The sequence below is a fragment of the Micromys minutus genome (genome assembly GCF_963924665.1).
Source record: "Micromys minutus genome assembly, chromosome: 30".
In the NCBI taxonomy this organism is placed as follows: Eukaryota; Metazoa; Chordata; class Mammalia; order Rodentia; family Muridae; genus Micromys; species Micromys minutus.
In genome coordinates, this window is record NC_137965.1 from 29,771,314 (window position 1) to 29,786,390 (window position 15,077).

The 15,077-nt window shown below is 49.4% G+C and overlaps 1 protein-coding gene across 3 annotated transcripts; it reads left to right on the forward strand.

Annotated features, from left to right (window-relative positions):
- The first annotated feature begins 6,069 nt into the window (after positions 1 to 6,069).
- ARSL (arylsulfatase L) lies at positions 6,070 to 14,253 on the forward strand. 3 transcript variants are annotated; one of them, XM_080941602.1, is made up of 11 exons: positions 6,070 to 6,333; positions 6,586 to 6,719; positions 7,197 to 7,346; positions 7,608 to 7,729; positions 8,048 to 8,170; positions 8,680 to 9,112; positions 9,981 to 10,117; positions 10,886 to 11,020; positions 11,889 to 12,051; positions 13,079 to 13,200; positions 13,588 to 14,253. In XM_080941602.1, exons 2-11 carry the CDS (start codon positions 6,703 to 6,705, stop codon positions 14,025 to 14,027), a joined length of 1,842 nt encoding a protein of 613 aa, XP_080797728.1. In that variant the 5' UTR covers positions 6,070 to 6,333; positions 6,586 to 6,702; the 3' UTR covers positions 14,028 to 14,253. The 3 variants fall into 3 exon arrangements, with proteins under 3 accessions (XP_080797728.1, XP_080797729.1, XP_080797730.1); XM_080941603.1 differs by having other exon boundaries at positions 6,606 to 6,719; XM_080941604.1 differs by having other exon boundaries at positions 6,070 to 6,315; positions 6,606 to 6,719.
- The last annotated feature ends 824 nt before the right edge of the window (positions 14,254 to 15,077 follow it).

Sequence of the window (15,077 nt, forward strand, 5' to 3'; positions counted from 1 at the left end):
ACATGTACTTTATGCTCATTGTAACTAGTAATATCTTAATGCACACTATCAAACCATAAAAAATAAAAGAAGCCAAGCAATGACAAAAATATATTTGTATACTTTTATGCAAAAAATGCTTAAAATTTGTACATTTATCTTTGTTTTTTAAAATAAAGTTATTCAATAAAAAAAGAAAGTGGGAAAAAAGAAAATTTATTCAAAATAAAATTCCTGTTTATTCACTCAAAAAAATGCAAACAGATTGAGGACATTCTACACTACTCCTCTCAACAGGTCACTCCAAAGCCAGTATCTCTAATCACTCCAGTAACTGGCTGTAGTAAATTTAATTCAAACAATAAGTTTAAATCCAGAAACAAGAAATGTACAACAAAAGCATATAAACACTAGAAGTCATGTATGGCCCTAGACTTTCTAGTAGAGAATTTAGCATTGTAATACACAGAAACAGAGAAAACCTCAACATTTCCCCCTCTGTCTAAATAAAATGCTCCTTGTCTTACAATAACAAATAACATACTAGGAATAATTATTAAATCATTTTGGAAATTATTAAATCAAAGTAAAATTCAGTTGGTTTATATTTGGCAACTCAGGAGAAAGTATTCTATTATCCACCCTATGCTGATGGGTTCAGAGTTCTGTTTCTAAATTAATTTCTATCTGAACTTGTACTACACTTCTAAAATTACCTTTTTCGACCTAGAACATTATGTGGCATCTAAAACAGCATAAGCATATACTAATTATATGACTATTTAGACTAAGAGAGCCAGCTGATCGCCTGGATCATCTCCAATATTTGCTGTAATGTTGTTACATCTCTAACCTTCTGGACTAGAATATCTGACAGACCTCTTATAAAGTCAGAATTATGAAGGACTTGCTTACCCTGTCTTGACAGAACTTAACAATCAATTTCCCTGAGTCTGTTTGTCTTCTCTGGAAAGCATTCTGTCTGCAGATAAATTGAGAGCATTTTCTTTGCCCAGTAGCTAGCTTGCTACAATTGCAGCAACTCCATAGAGAGGCATTTCAATGCTCATCATCTTTTTCCGAGTTAAATGGGGCAGCTGTGAGTTCACAGGTGTCAACGGAACAACAAAAATAAGTCTCAGAATAATAAAACACATCATGTAATACCATATTCTGTGAATCTCTGAAATTCTTAAGACTATCTGTAATACATAGTATATCTGAACTAAAAAACATTTCTTGACCTCAGTTCCCCATGATATGTACAAAGCAAGATGTATATTTCTGTTAAAATCCAGACTAGAATTGAACATGTCTATAAATTTACTGACTGGTAACCTACATTACTAATTATCAAAATAAATTATGTAATATCAGCAATTTAAAGTACTGGGATTGAACCTTGCAATTATAGGAGTTGCATAGCACAATGCCTATTTAAGAGTTGAAGCATACATATATTATGTTGTAACAATGTTAATCTTAAATCTTGTCTCAATATAAAAAAATTTATACTAACAGAAATCTTAAACCTGTATAAATATACAAATTTAAGTTCAAATTTAACAAAATATAACCTTATTTTTGTATCAATAACAAAATTCTGTGTCATTGTAAGATTATGGCTATAAAGTGCTGTGTTTTAAGAATAGATAATGTAAACCTAATTTTATAATCTTTACAGTATTTTTATAACCCCACCCACTGTTAATTTCAACTCCCTTTCTAACATAGATGGGGGTTGTGGGAGGGAAGAAATAGAGAGAGAGAGAGAGAGAGAGAGAGAGAGAGAGAGAGAGAGAGAGAGAGGGAGGGAGGGAGGGAGGGAGGGAGGGAGGGAGGGAGGGAGGGAGGAGAAAACCAAGCCTCATGTCTCAATCTACCTGTTTTATTTCATCCCTATCCAAAGCCACAATTATTTGTAATTATTCCTTAAAATGACAACATGTTTGTAAGTCATAAAATAATCAAAATCATCCTCCCTAACTTAAGGGACTGAGAAGAAAGTATTATTATAATTAATTGCATCCTCCTGATTTGGCATGAGGGGGGCAAGAAAATTAGAAAAGGGGTTAGTCTTAAGAAAGCTAGCTGGCACTAGTAGTTGTTCAGTCTTTAGGTTTTGAGAAAGTTCAAGGCATAACCTTGAAGTCCTGACCGAGTATGAAAGACTGGATAAACCAGGCTTATCAGGGATTAGCAACTCTTCCTGCTGTTGTTCTTGTAGCAACTCTCTATAAACAGTATTAGTTGAGCCCAGGATCAGGAATAGCAGGTCATCTCAGCATCCTGGAGGGTGATTCCTGTCACCGATCATGATGAATGATAATTTTGATGTGTTCATGGATTCAGTTTGTGAGAATTTTATTGAGTATTTTTGCATCGATATTCATGAGGGAAATTGGTCTAAAGTTCTTTGTTGTGACTTTGTGTGGTTTACAATTTTTTTTTGTAGTTTCAGGACTGTTTAGATGGTTTATCTGATCCTGGTTTAAGTTTGATACCTGATATCTGTCTAAAACATTGCACATTTCCTCCAGATTTTCCAGTTTTGTTGTGTATAGGTTTTTGTAGTAAGATCTGATGAGTTTTTGAATTTCTTCAGTTTCTGTTGTTATATCTCCCTTTTCATTGTTGTGTTTGTTAATTTGGATACTGTTACTGTACCCTCTAAGTTAGTGTGGCTAATGGTTTATCCATCTTGTTAATCTTCTCAAAGAACCATCTCCAGGATTTGTTGATTCTTGGTAAGATTCTGATTGTTTCTACTTGGTTGGTTTCAGGCCTGCATTTGATTATTTTGTGCAGTCCACTTCTTTTGAGTGTATCTGCTTCTTTTTGTTCTAGAGTTTTCAGCTGTGCTGTCAAGCTGTTAGTGTATGCTCTCTCCGTTTCTTTTTGGAGCCACTCAGCACTATGAGTTTTTCTCTTAGCATTGCTTTCAATGTATCCCATATGTTTGAGTATGTTGTGCCTTATTTTCATTAAATTCTAAAAAGTGATTTCTTTATTTCTTCCTTGACAAAATTTTCAATGAGTTGAGCATTGTTTAGAGCATCCGTGTGTATGTGGGCTTTCTGTTGTTTTTGTTGTTACTGAAGACCAGCCTTAGTCCATGGTGATCTGGTGGGATGCATGGGAGTATTTTGATTTTCTTGTATCTGCTGAGGCCTGTTTTGTGACTAACTCTATGGTCAGTTTTGTAACAGGTGACGAAAAGAAGATATATTCTTTTGTTTTAGGATAAAATATTCCATACATGTTTGTTAAATCCATTTGGTTCATAACTTTTATTAGTTTCACTGTGTCTCTGTTTAGTTTCTATTTCCATGATACCCCATTAGGCCAGACCTCTCAGTGGTTTGCGTAGGATGCATGTTCACACATATGCACATGATCTCACGTACTAGGATGGGCATATTGATTGCTGTTGTCTCAGGTCACATCACATGTTTTCATGGACATCACATATGATGTCGGCACATATGATGTCACTGAGCCCAGATATCAGTGCAAGGCATCGTGTGTGTCATCTTGCAGGTCACTTATTGTCATGCATGTCAAGTATGTTTTCACAAGGTGCACATCAACATGCATGACGTCACAAATGCCACCATATGGGTCAAGTATAACCTCACAACATGAATGTCACCATGTTGTATCATATATGAAGCCACATAGGATGTCATATGTGACATCATGTGTCATGTCACACGTTTAACTGTCCACCCCACCCGGCAGGGCCTTTCTCACACCAACTGTAACCTCACAGGCTCTGGAGGCTGACACTCTATACATGCCTGCCTGAGCCATGGTGGCAACATCACGCAGCACAACCCCCAAGCTGCTCTTTGACTCTGGCAAGTTCTGCCTACTGACTTCAGGGGGCCAAGCCCCTGTACCATGAGGCCCTGGACCACCAGGCATGCATGGCTGACTTGGGAAATGTAAAACCAGTGCTGGGTAGAAGGAATTTCATGTAGTGTGAAGACAAGGTGACCTGGTGATGTGAATGGGGGTCAGAGGTTGTGACCCCAGAAGGATACAGGCCCCACCATCAGGCATGTCCTCACACATGCGTGTCACATGATAACAACCCTGACCCTGCTCCACTGTTCATTATTAACGGCTAAGCCCAAAGTCATGTCTAATGCTGCATACATGAGTGAACACCTTATCAGTGTTGCCATAGACACCTCAGAGGCAGATGAGCCCTCGAACACGGATGTGACGGTGAGCCTGACCCGGGATACCTTCCCATGAATGTCTCTGCCTGTGAACCCCAGACTCACAATTTTCTCCTCATTAAATCCAGCGTGTGTTACTTCCTGTGCCATGAATGTTCGTTCATGATGAGTCGTTCTCACATGAGACCATCTGCACTGGGGTAACAGGGTGGCACGTGTGTCTGATGTGTTGTCTGCAGGAAGTGTGATGGGGATCAGATTTCACAGGGAGAGCTACATAAAATGCCGGCACTGGTTTTACATTTCCCAAGTCAGCCATGAACGCCTGGTGGTCCTGGCAGAGAGATGCACATGGGAGCATCACAGGAAGGAAAAATTTGTAGCCCAGGATGTTCCCTCAGATCACAGACAGGCCCCTGCCTCAGCCGTCCGAATGCTTGGAGTGAGAGCAAGCTCAGCCACGTGACACATATGAGCATGTGACATAGAGGCCATGCCCACTCCTATATATGAATGAAGTGAGGTGCATACATTACATACATGACACATACTGTGTCACACGCCAATGTCGCATGTGTCTACGACATGTGAAATATACATATCCATGCCCCGATGGTCAATCCAGCATCAGGAGATGCATCGTGTGTCACAGGCAATGCCACCCATGACATTTAGGTGACATTGCATGTGACCGGCATGGTCCTGTGTCTGGCCATGTGCATTACATGTGACTCACAAGTGACCCTGATACTAGGACTGAGTTAAATCTATGTCTAGGAGCTGACAGGCTCACTCATGAATAGTCAATTAAGCCACACCCATATGCATGAGCTTCTAGATCACGCCCACTCGTGCATATTCCCAGACAAGTCCCTGTATCCACAACTCTCACGGAAGCCCCACTCTGCACCACCAGCCCTCAATAGGTCTCCAGTCACACAATAGATTTCCTGTTTTGAGCTGTCTATCCTGTGACCCTCAGTGATTGCGTTTGTGACATCATGAAACCTGGACTGGGGACTCGACTGTCAATCAAGTATCTGGCTCAGTGAATGACAGACGCCTACTTCCTCTTTACCCAAAGACACTTCCTACTTCTTTTCCCCTCCCTGTCCTGTCAATGTCCTGTCCTGCCCATGTTTCCTTGCCCACTTCCTGCTACAGACTTTCTCAGCAACAAGCACTTTCTATTTCATGGCCTTCACTTCCTGTTTCGTTCCTAGTTTCAAAAGCCCACTTTCTGTACCACCCACTTCCTGTCTAGACTTAGTTCTGTACCACCAACTCCCTGTTGAAACTCTTCCACTTCCTGTATTATGGCTCTCACTTCCTGCTTCTTCCTTCCGTCCTAGTTCCTGCCTAAATGCCACTTCCTGTTTCTTGCCCTCCACTTCTAGTCCTTTCCTCTTGCCCTGGCCCTGCCTCCTCCCTGCACCGAAGTCTTTGAACAGAAAGTGTAACTTCAAAGTGCTGGGCTCACCATCCTGCCCCACAACCCCAGAATCAGTTTCCTGCCTTCCATCACCCTGGGGGCAGGACGGGGCGCAGTCAGCTTCTGCCAGTCACGCCAGGGCCCCGCCTGCCAACATCTTTCCAGTCACTGCGGAGGCCCGGACCATGGCACTCCATCACTCACACCATGGCCCTGCCCACAGCGAGGATACCATGACTCCTGGCTGCAAGGGGCAAGGCATACGTGGCACAGAGCACACAGGGAAGAACCCGCCCTGTCCCCCATCCCCACTAGGCTCTTACCGGTTCCGCCCCTTTCCCAGCACGCACCGTGCCATGGCAAGTCGTCCATCCCACAAACCCCAAGGCATGACGGAGAGGGGAGGGTTGTAGGAGTCGGGGGAGGGTCTAAGCTCTTTGCGTGAGGGCCGGGGCAGGCCAAAGCCGAGAAGTCACCGGGAAAATCGCTTCGGGGTGGGCCGGACTGGTTTGAGCGGGACCCCATCCCAGAGCCTCCGCGGATGCTTACCCCGCCCGCCGCACCCAGGCCCCAGGGAAAGCGATCAGACCTGATAGACAGGTTCCCCGGCCCCGCCCACCCCGGCCTGAGTCTGCAGCGCACTCGGAGCCTGGCAGCTGGGAAGCAGCTGGAACCTGCGGAAACCCGCGCGAACGGGACGGGAGCCCCTTGGGTTCGGTGAGGGGCTGGCGCAGGGTATGGGCAGCAGGGGAGTGAGCTGGGCAACGGGAGTGGGCGAGGCAGCGGGGAGTGGGCGGGTCCGGGGATTCGCGCGGGAAAAGCTCACCTAGAGTGGGGGGAGAAGCTGGGATGGGGGGAAGGGAGGAAGGGACCGGGTCTCCAAGGAGCCGGGCCTGGACCTCCCCAGGCCTAAGTTTCCCTGCCTAGTACTTGCTTAGTTTGATTGACAAGCGGCAATCATGAGTATTCATCAGGCACTGCACACAGGTCATTAATATTCATCAAAGGGTTTATGAGTGAAGGGCTGGTGGGCGTGACCCAGCGTGACTGACAGGAAGCAACTGCTCTACTGCCCACAAGAAGTCGTGCCCCAGGAGTTTGGTGATGAAGGGTACAAAATGGTGAGTACCACTTAGATTGACTCAGGCCCCGCCCCCTGTCAGTCACAGGAGGGAGGCCTTGCCCACTGCAGGAAGGGCTCTGATCATTTGTATGCTAATGAATCTTCTTCAGTTATTTGCATAACAATTAAATCCTGTGAATTGAGTGTATGCCTATAAAACTGGTTTGCATACCGTTCACTGCATGACTGTAGGATATGCTAATGATCTCATTAACATTCAAGAACACCATTTGTATATTAGCCATTTCATTGCCTGGTGAAAATACTAATGAGTTTGTTAATATTCATGATCCCAATCCACATATGTCCTAATGGTCAGCATGTGAATATTTGTGAAGCTGATTCCTATAGCATATGCTAATGAGCTCATTAATGTTGCCAGATGGTCAGTGTTGTGGGCATGTTAATTGGGTTGTGAATATTCATGGACCTCATTTGCATGCTGACCCCTAGACCCTGTCTGTCTCTGCCTCAGGCCTGTGGCCCTACTGTGCTTCCTCTGTGGCCTGCAGCTGATCTTGACCACTGCTCTGCGTGTGCCCCCGCCCCGCCCCAACTTCCTCCTCATCATGGCGGATGACCTGGGCATAGGTGACCTGGGCTGCTATGGAAACACAACCCTCAGGTGGGGACCTCAGGGGTTATTCAAAGTTAGACAGTGTTATTCCAGGTTAGCCAGTTATAGACATAGTTTATCCCAACAGTCCAGGTTAACCCAGAAAATCCCATTATAGTTAGAGTGTGTAGTCCTAGGTTAGCTCCTCACAGTCCCAGATTAGCCCGGGTTAGGTCTGAAAACCCCATTGTACTTACAGTCCTAGTCCTTGTAGTCCAAGATTAGCCCAGCCTACCCTGTCCCCTGACCTCACTCCCACCCCTGCCCAAGGACCCCGAACATTGACCGCCTGGCAGAGGACGGTGTCCGCCTCACACAGTACCTGGCCGCCGAGTCCATGTGCACACCCAGTAGGGCCGCGTTCCTCACAGGGCGCTACCCCATCCGCTCAGGTAAGGCCACCTCCTGGGCCCTACTGGGTGCACTACTGTGCCCTACTCTGTGTCTTACTATGTGCTGCCTGCCCTACTGTGTGTGCCCTACTGTGTGTCCCCTGTGCTACTTTGCCCTGCACCCTAATGTTTGTCTCCTGCTCTACTGTGTGTTGCCTGCCCTACTGTGTCCCTCCCTCCCCCATGCCCTCTTGTGTGCCTCAGTTTTTCTCAATGTTCTGTCCTACTGTGTATCCCAGTCCTCCTGTGTGCCCCATCCCCTACCACACACCCCAGTCCTCCTCAGTGTCTCACCCTACTGTGTGTCCCACTCTGTAGGGATGACATCTGGCTATGGGCACCGCGTACTGCAGTGGGCAGCTGGAGCAGGCGGGCTCCCCCCTGAGGAGATCACATTTGCGCGCATCCTCCAGGGGCACGGCTATGTCACTGGGATTCTGGGTGAGTGGAGGGGACTTGTGAAGTCACGGCCAGAGGGCAGCAGTGTCCCCCAACAGGGAGAATGCTGACATCATCTGGCAGTGGGAGGGACCTCCTGTGACAGCCTGGGGACAGAGCCCAAGATGCCATTGCCTGGGCGGGGCTGATGACGTCACGGAGGGGTCATGCCTGAGAGTTATGGGACCTATGATGTCATCCACTATTGGGAACTAGGGGCGTGGCTCTTGATTCATAAGGGGCATTTCCGACCATCTGTCAATGTGGGTGGGTGGGGCTTTTTTGTGGAGAACAATAACATCATCTTCCTCTTGTGCTGTAACATCATTTCCCAGTGGGCAGTGCTGATGACATCACTCTGGTGGGCGGGGTCTCAGCCTGGTACATCATCCTGCCCTGTGTAAAAAGTAATGACATTGAATCCCTGTCAGGTGATGACCTCACCCTAGGTGGGCAGGTTCTAAGCAATGATGTCACCCTCATGACATCATCCCTGGCCTCTCTGCCCACAGGAAAGTGGCACCTGGGCTTGAACTGCAGGTCGACCTCTGACCTCTGCCACCACCCTATGCGCCACGGCTTCCACCACTTCTTAGGGCTGCCACTGGGGCTGATGGGAGACTGCGCGGGGGAAGAGCCGTCTGAGAAGCGGGCAAGGCTGGAGCGGTTCCTGAGTGGGGTGGGGCAGGCCCTGGCTGCCATTGCCGCCTTGCTGGCAGGGGGTCGTGGCTCAGGGCTGCTGCCTGCTCGCTGGGCCCCATGGGCAGCCCTTGTGGCTCTGGGCATGGCAGCGGCCATCTTGGAGGCAGGGTCCTGTGCTGTGGGCAAGGCCATTGCCCACTACGACTGCTTCCTCATGCGCAACAGCACTGTCACCCAGCAGCCCCTGCGCCTTGGCAGCTTCACCCCACTCCTACTGCGTGAGACAGAGGACTTCCTGAGCCGGTGAGGGGGCCAGGTCCTGGAACAGGGTGGGTGGGACATCCTGGGCTCAACCATTGTTCTTCCTGGGCCGATGGGATATCCTGTGCTAAGTACTGAGTCTCCCTGTCACACTGGATGACCTAGACTACCTGCTCACCATTATGTTGTTATTGAGATATCCTGGGCTAACTATTGAATCTTCCTGCCTCTGAGTTTACCTTTTGGGACAGGATATCCCGGGCACTCAGCACTTTGAGGGAATGGGCTTTTTCAGCGGCAGCCACTGTGACTCATGGAAGAGTGGAGCATTCTGTGCTGACAGCATTCTGGCTTCACGGACTATTCTGTGCTAGGCATTGCAATCTCTTGTACTACTGGGATATCCTGCGTTAGCCACTGATCCTTCCTGTAATGATGGGGTGATTGAGGGCTGCAAGGCTGGGGATGATTGATAGGGACATCCTGGACTAACGGCTCACACGTCTGTGGCAGTGGGCTATCCTATTCTAACCATGGAGCTTCCTGCACTAACGGGGTACCCTGTTGTAGCCACAGTGAGTCCCAGAAGAATGGGGCATCCTGCGCTAACAGTAGAGGAATCAGGCCTCAAAGGGCTATCCTGGGCTAGGCACTGAACTGTCCACTGCTACTGGGACATCCTGGTCAAACTGTTCACCATTCTCGCGGAGCGGGCTATCCTGCACTAACCATTCTTCTCCCTGGACTCACGAGGAACCCTGTGGTAACCATTTTGAGTCTCAGAAAAATGGGGCATACTAGACTAACCAGGGAGCCCTGTGGTCAGAGCGGGGTATCCTAGGCTACCCTGCACTAATGCAGGTGACCTTGCCCAGGCCCTGTCCCCTGATGCCACGGGCCCCGCCCCCAGGCACCGGCACCGCCCCTTCCTGTTGTTTGTGTCTCTGCTACATGCACATTTACCCCTAGTCACCACGCCCAAGTTCCAGGGCCGCAGCGCACACGGGAGATATGGGGACAATGTGGAGGAGATGGACTGGGTGGTCGGTGAGTGATTGGATAAGGGCGGGCAGGGAGGAGACTGGGGGCACTGGGGCACTGGGTGGAGTCGCTTAAATGAGTGAGGTGGGGCAGGATTAATGTTACTGGGGCTGGTGTGATGGGCAGGGCCAGATCTTGGTGGGTGTGGCTAATGTGACAGGAATAGTCAGTCTGGTGTGGTAAGGGCCAATTGGGTAATATGTGAGGCTAATTTTAGTGGGGCCAGGAAATGGGTGGGACTTTTGGAAATATAGGGCGGAGTCACTGGGATTGATGGGCAGGTGCAGTAGTGATAGGCAGAATCCTAGTGAAGGCTGGGCAGAGCAGGCAGGTCCGGGTTGAGAGGCAGAGACTCAGCAGTGGGCAGGGTCAAAGTGGATGTGGGCAGGGCAATTGGTTGATGGATGGAGCCAATGGGTGGGCAGAGTGAGTGGACAGGTGGTTACAAAGTTAGTTACAGGCAGGGGCATGGCTAGCACAATATAGTAGGCATGGTCAGGGTGAATGATGAGTGTAACAGCAGTGGGCAGGGCCAGTGGATAGTGGGTGGAGCACTGGATTTTGGTTGAGGTTTATAAGAGTAGTACGTGGGGCCGAGGTGAGTGACAGGCAAGGCAGGTGGGAGCAGTGACCAAGATGAACAACTTTAAAAGTAGTGGGTAGGGCCAAAGTCACAAGGCCACACCCCTCTCCCTTGACCCACTCTTCATTTGGTTCCACCTCTCTCTGCCATACCCTTCTACCTCAGCCCTGCTCTTTTCCTGGTCTTCCCAGGGCAGATCCTGGCGGCGCTGGAGAAGGAGGGCCTGAGCCAGAACACTCTCGTCCACTTCACTTCTGACAATGGAGGCTGGCTCGAGGCTCAGGCTGGGGGCGAGCGGCTCGGGGGCTGGAACGGAGTCTTCAGGGGTGAGCAGAACCCACACACTTCCTGTCCCAGCCCCCAACTTCTGGTCTGCTCTCACCTTCTGTTCCCATGAGAGAAATCTGGGCTTTTCTGTGAGGCCCCGCCCCTCTTGCTTTTTGTTTTCTCCCACCACTTCTTGTTTTGTTTCCTCACTTCATGTTCCCCAGAGCTGCCCCTTGATTTTATTCCCACCCACCCATTTCAGATTCCCATTCAGTCACTTTCAGTTCCAGTCCCCACTTCCTGTTCCCATTAGTGACTGCTGGCCCTGGCTGGAAAGCCCTGCCTACCCACTGCGGGTTTCTTCCCACTTATTATGGTTTCCCAGGCCATCACTTCCTGTCCCCAAGAGTGACAGCTGGCCGATCTAAGCCCCACCCTCTTCTAATCCCCATGACATATACAATCCTGTATGACAGTAGTCTTCTATGCCAAATATCCTGTCCCAGTGAGTAGCAGCACAGCCCAGGTTGGACCTCACTTCTTGCTCACTGACCCTCAATCCTCTCTTTTCCGGTTCCTGTCCTGGCTTCTGACGTCAAACGCGATTTCCTGTCCGGTCCATCGGAACTTTCGATTTGAACCCGACTTCCTTTCTGGCCTTAAATATTCCCGGGTACCCACTTTCTGTCCCACTCCCTGACTTCCGTTTTTGGTTTTTTGTGGGGGGGGGGTGCTTGTTTGTTTGTTTGTTTGTTTGCTGCTACTTAACACTTCTGATATGAATTTATGAATTGTGACTTACTGATTTCCTCCAAACTTACCACCCACCCACTTCTTATCCCTCCCTGACAACCTGTCCGACCACTGACCTCTGGCTCCGTTTGGCTGTCCTGGCCCCACCACTGACCCCCCCTGGTCCTGCCCCAGGCGGGAAGGGCATGGGTGGCTGGGAGGGTGGCATCCGTGTCCCTGGCATCTTCCGGTTCCCGGGTGTCATCCCCCGTGGGCGCGTCATCTCCGAGCCCTTGAGCCTTATGGACGTCTTCCCCACTGTGGTGCAGCTGGGGGGCGGTTCCCTACCCGCAGACAGGTGAGGAGGTGAAATGGTGGCTTCAGGGCAGGGTGGTGGGACTGATGACATCCTGGGGTGGGCAGGGCTAACTTGAAGTTACGGGGGGGGGGGGGGCTGGTAGGGGATGGCACTGTGAGGCAGAATGAGTGATGTCATACAGGAAGTGATGGCTGAGAGGCAGGAAGGGGTGAAACTTCAGGGAGCTTAATTGACAGGTGGGTTTTAATTCATTGTCCAGGGGCAGGGCTTCAGAATGTGGAGGGTGGGGCCTAGCAGGAGGTGGGCGGAGCCAGGAGAAACTGAATCAGGTGTAGGGCTGTGTGGAGAAATGGATGATGTCATAAGGCTTGTGTTGCAATGAAAGGCAGGGTTTTTGGCAATTGACATCATACAGGAAGGGTTGGGACTTCCATGTTACATCACAAGGTAGGGTGACAAGGGATGGTGATGGCATCATACAGGAAGTGACTTAATGGCAGGAGGGGACGAAGCTTCCATGTGCTTTAGTGATGGGTGGAGAGGCAAGGGCTCCAGTAAGGCAGGTGGTTCATGAGAATTCTGTGGGCAAGGCGCATGGTGGGATGGGTGGTCCTTTAGGTATGGTGGGCGGGATGTTTGGAACAGTGATGGGCTGTCTTCAGGAAGCTTAAGTAATAAGTGGGTTTTAATCCACCATTGGGGCTTTGCAAGAGGCTTCAGGGTCTACAGCATAGAGGTGGTTGAGTGTCCAGGATGACGTGTGCGTGACTTTCATCCAAGCTTAACGTGGGTGGGACAACCCTTCACTGGGCAGAGCTTACTGGAGTGGTTGGGGCTTCAGGAAGCTTGAGTGACGTGTGGGCTTTAATTTTAGGGGTGGGGCCTCTGAATAGTAGGTGGACTTAAGGATGGGGTGGGCATGGCTTAGGCCTACAGTTGGAAGGACCTAGCATGAGGTGGGCGGGGTCTCTAGGCCAATGTTAACATGGCTTCACTTCACCAGTAGGCAGGGCTTCACTTCCTGGTAGGCCATGCTCGTTTTGACACTCAGTCCTTGCCCTCTTAGGGTGATTGACGGGCGAGACATGATGCCCCTGCTGCGTGGGGAGACCCCACACTCCGCACATGATGTCCTGCTCCACTACTGCGAAGTTTTCCTGCATGCGGCCCGGTGGGCACAGCGTGACAGTGAGTCCTGGGACCTGGGGTTGGGGCTTCCAAGTCAGGGGATTGTGGGTCCTCACTTCCTTCCAGGATTATAGTCATCAGGTGAAGGACAGGTTTTGCCCCCTAGAGGTCACTTCTTGTCCCTTGGGGTCACTTCCTCTTCAGAGCTCACTGGGATCCTTAATAGACCACACCCCCGGGGTCACTTCCTTTCAGCTGGGATCACTTCCTAGACTGAGGCCACCACAATCATTGGTTTCCACACCTTAGGGTCACATTCAGGTCAGGAGTCATCAAGGAGATTGACAGGCCCCCCCCTTTTAGGTTCACTTCTTTTCAGCTGGGGTCACTTCCGGGTTACAGGTCACCAGTCACTCACCCCATTTCTCTTTCCAACCCATGTTGCAGGTGGCAAGGTGTGGAAGGCGCACTTCATAACGCCGACCTTCGATCCCCCAGGGTCCGGGTCCTGTGCAGCAGTGGCAGGCGGCGGGGTCTGCCCATGCGTGGGGTTGGGAGCAGTGGTGGAGCATGAGCCCCCGATGGTCTTTGAGCTGACATCAGACCCAGGGGAGGCACATCCCCTGCCACTAGGGGGTGCAGGGCCAGAGCTGGCAGAGGTGCTAGCAGACCTGAGGCAGGAGAATTCTCGCCAGTGGCAATCGCTGGGCCGCATCCCCCAGCAGCTGGGGACACTGTTCAACATCTGGCTGCCTTGGCTCCAGCCCTGCTGCGGCCACTTCCCCACCTGCACCTGTGACCTTGAGGCTGGGGGTGAAAGTGACAAAGATGGCCACCTCAGCAGGACTAGAAATGATGAAGGTGACCCGAGGCATGACTTTCTGTGAGACTGGAAATTGTCATCTGAACCGAAAGCATGAAGGGCAGAGCAATGGTTTGGGATGCTAGGTGGCCTTCCTGGGATTAATTTGGGGCCTGGGGTGTGGACTTCTGGTCAAACCAGAAGTCCCTGGTGGTACAGGAAGTGATGTTGTTACAGCTGGGATGGGGGGGGTCTATGCAGCCTCCCCAGGGATGGATAAAGAAAATTCTGATCAAACCGGAAGTTGCTATTTAAACCAGAAGTGACATCATTAAGGCTGGGACGAGGGTGGGAGGTGCCACTGGTCCTTCCCTGGAGAAATATACAATGTGCGAAGGGACTGCCTGTCAAACTAGAAGTAATATCTATGATTGACAGTACAGGGAGTCGCCACAATGACTCATGCAGGAGGACGCTGGGGGCAGCGGGTGCGACTATGGCTTCGAGGGGCAGGACTTCCGCTGTCAGTCACCAGGATAGCAGGGGAGGGCCCTGGGGATGGGAGATTGTGTCTCAGTTATGGAAGTGTTTGTGGTGTGGTGCAATGGGGCCTGGGAAGTCAGCATAAGTGGCAGGTATGAGGGTTGTGGTGAAACTCCTGTGTCACTGAGGTTGACGGGGGAAGGGTAAGTGATGATGTCACATTCTGGTCCCTAACCCCTGGATGGAGCCAAGGATGAATAAAGTTTAATGGTGAAGCCCTGCCCCTCGCTTCCAGTCCTAAAGAACAGATGCTAACCGAGACTACTATGTCCAGCAAACCTCTCAATCAAAATAATGGAGAAAAAAGATATTTCAAGACAAAATCAAAATTAAACAATATCTAGCTCTATCTACAAATCCAATCCTACATGAAATACTTGAAGAATATTCCATGTCGAGTATATTGAGTACATACAAGAGAACAAAGGAAATAAAATTTTATCTAGCAAATACAAAAGAGAATCACACAAATACACAATACATAGACACAAACACAACTATCGCAACAAAAAATCAAAATATAAGGAATTAAAATCATTGGCCATCAATATCTCTCAACATCAATGGACTCAAATCCAGAATGAAAACACAT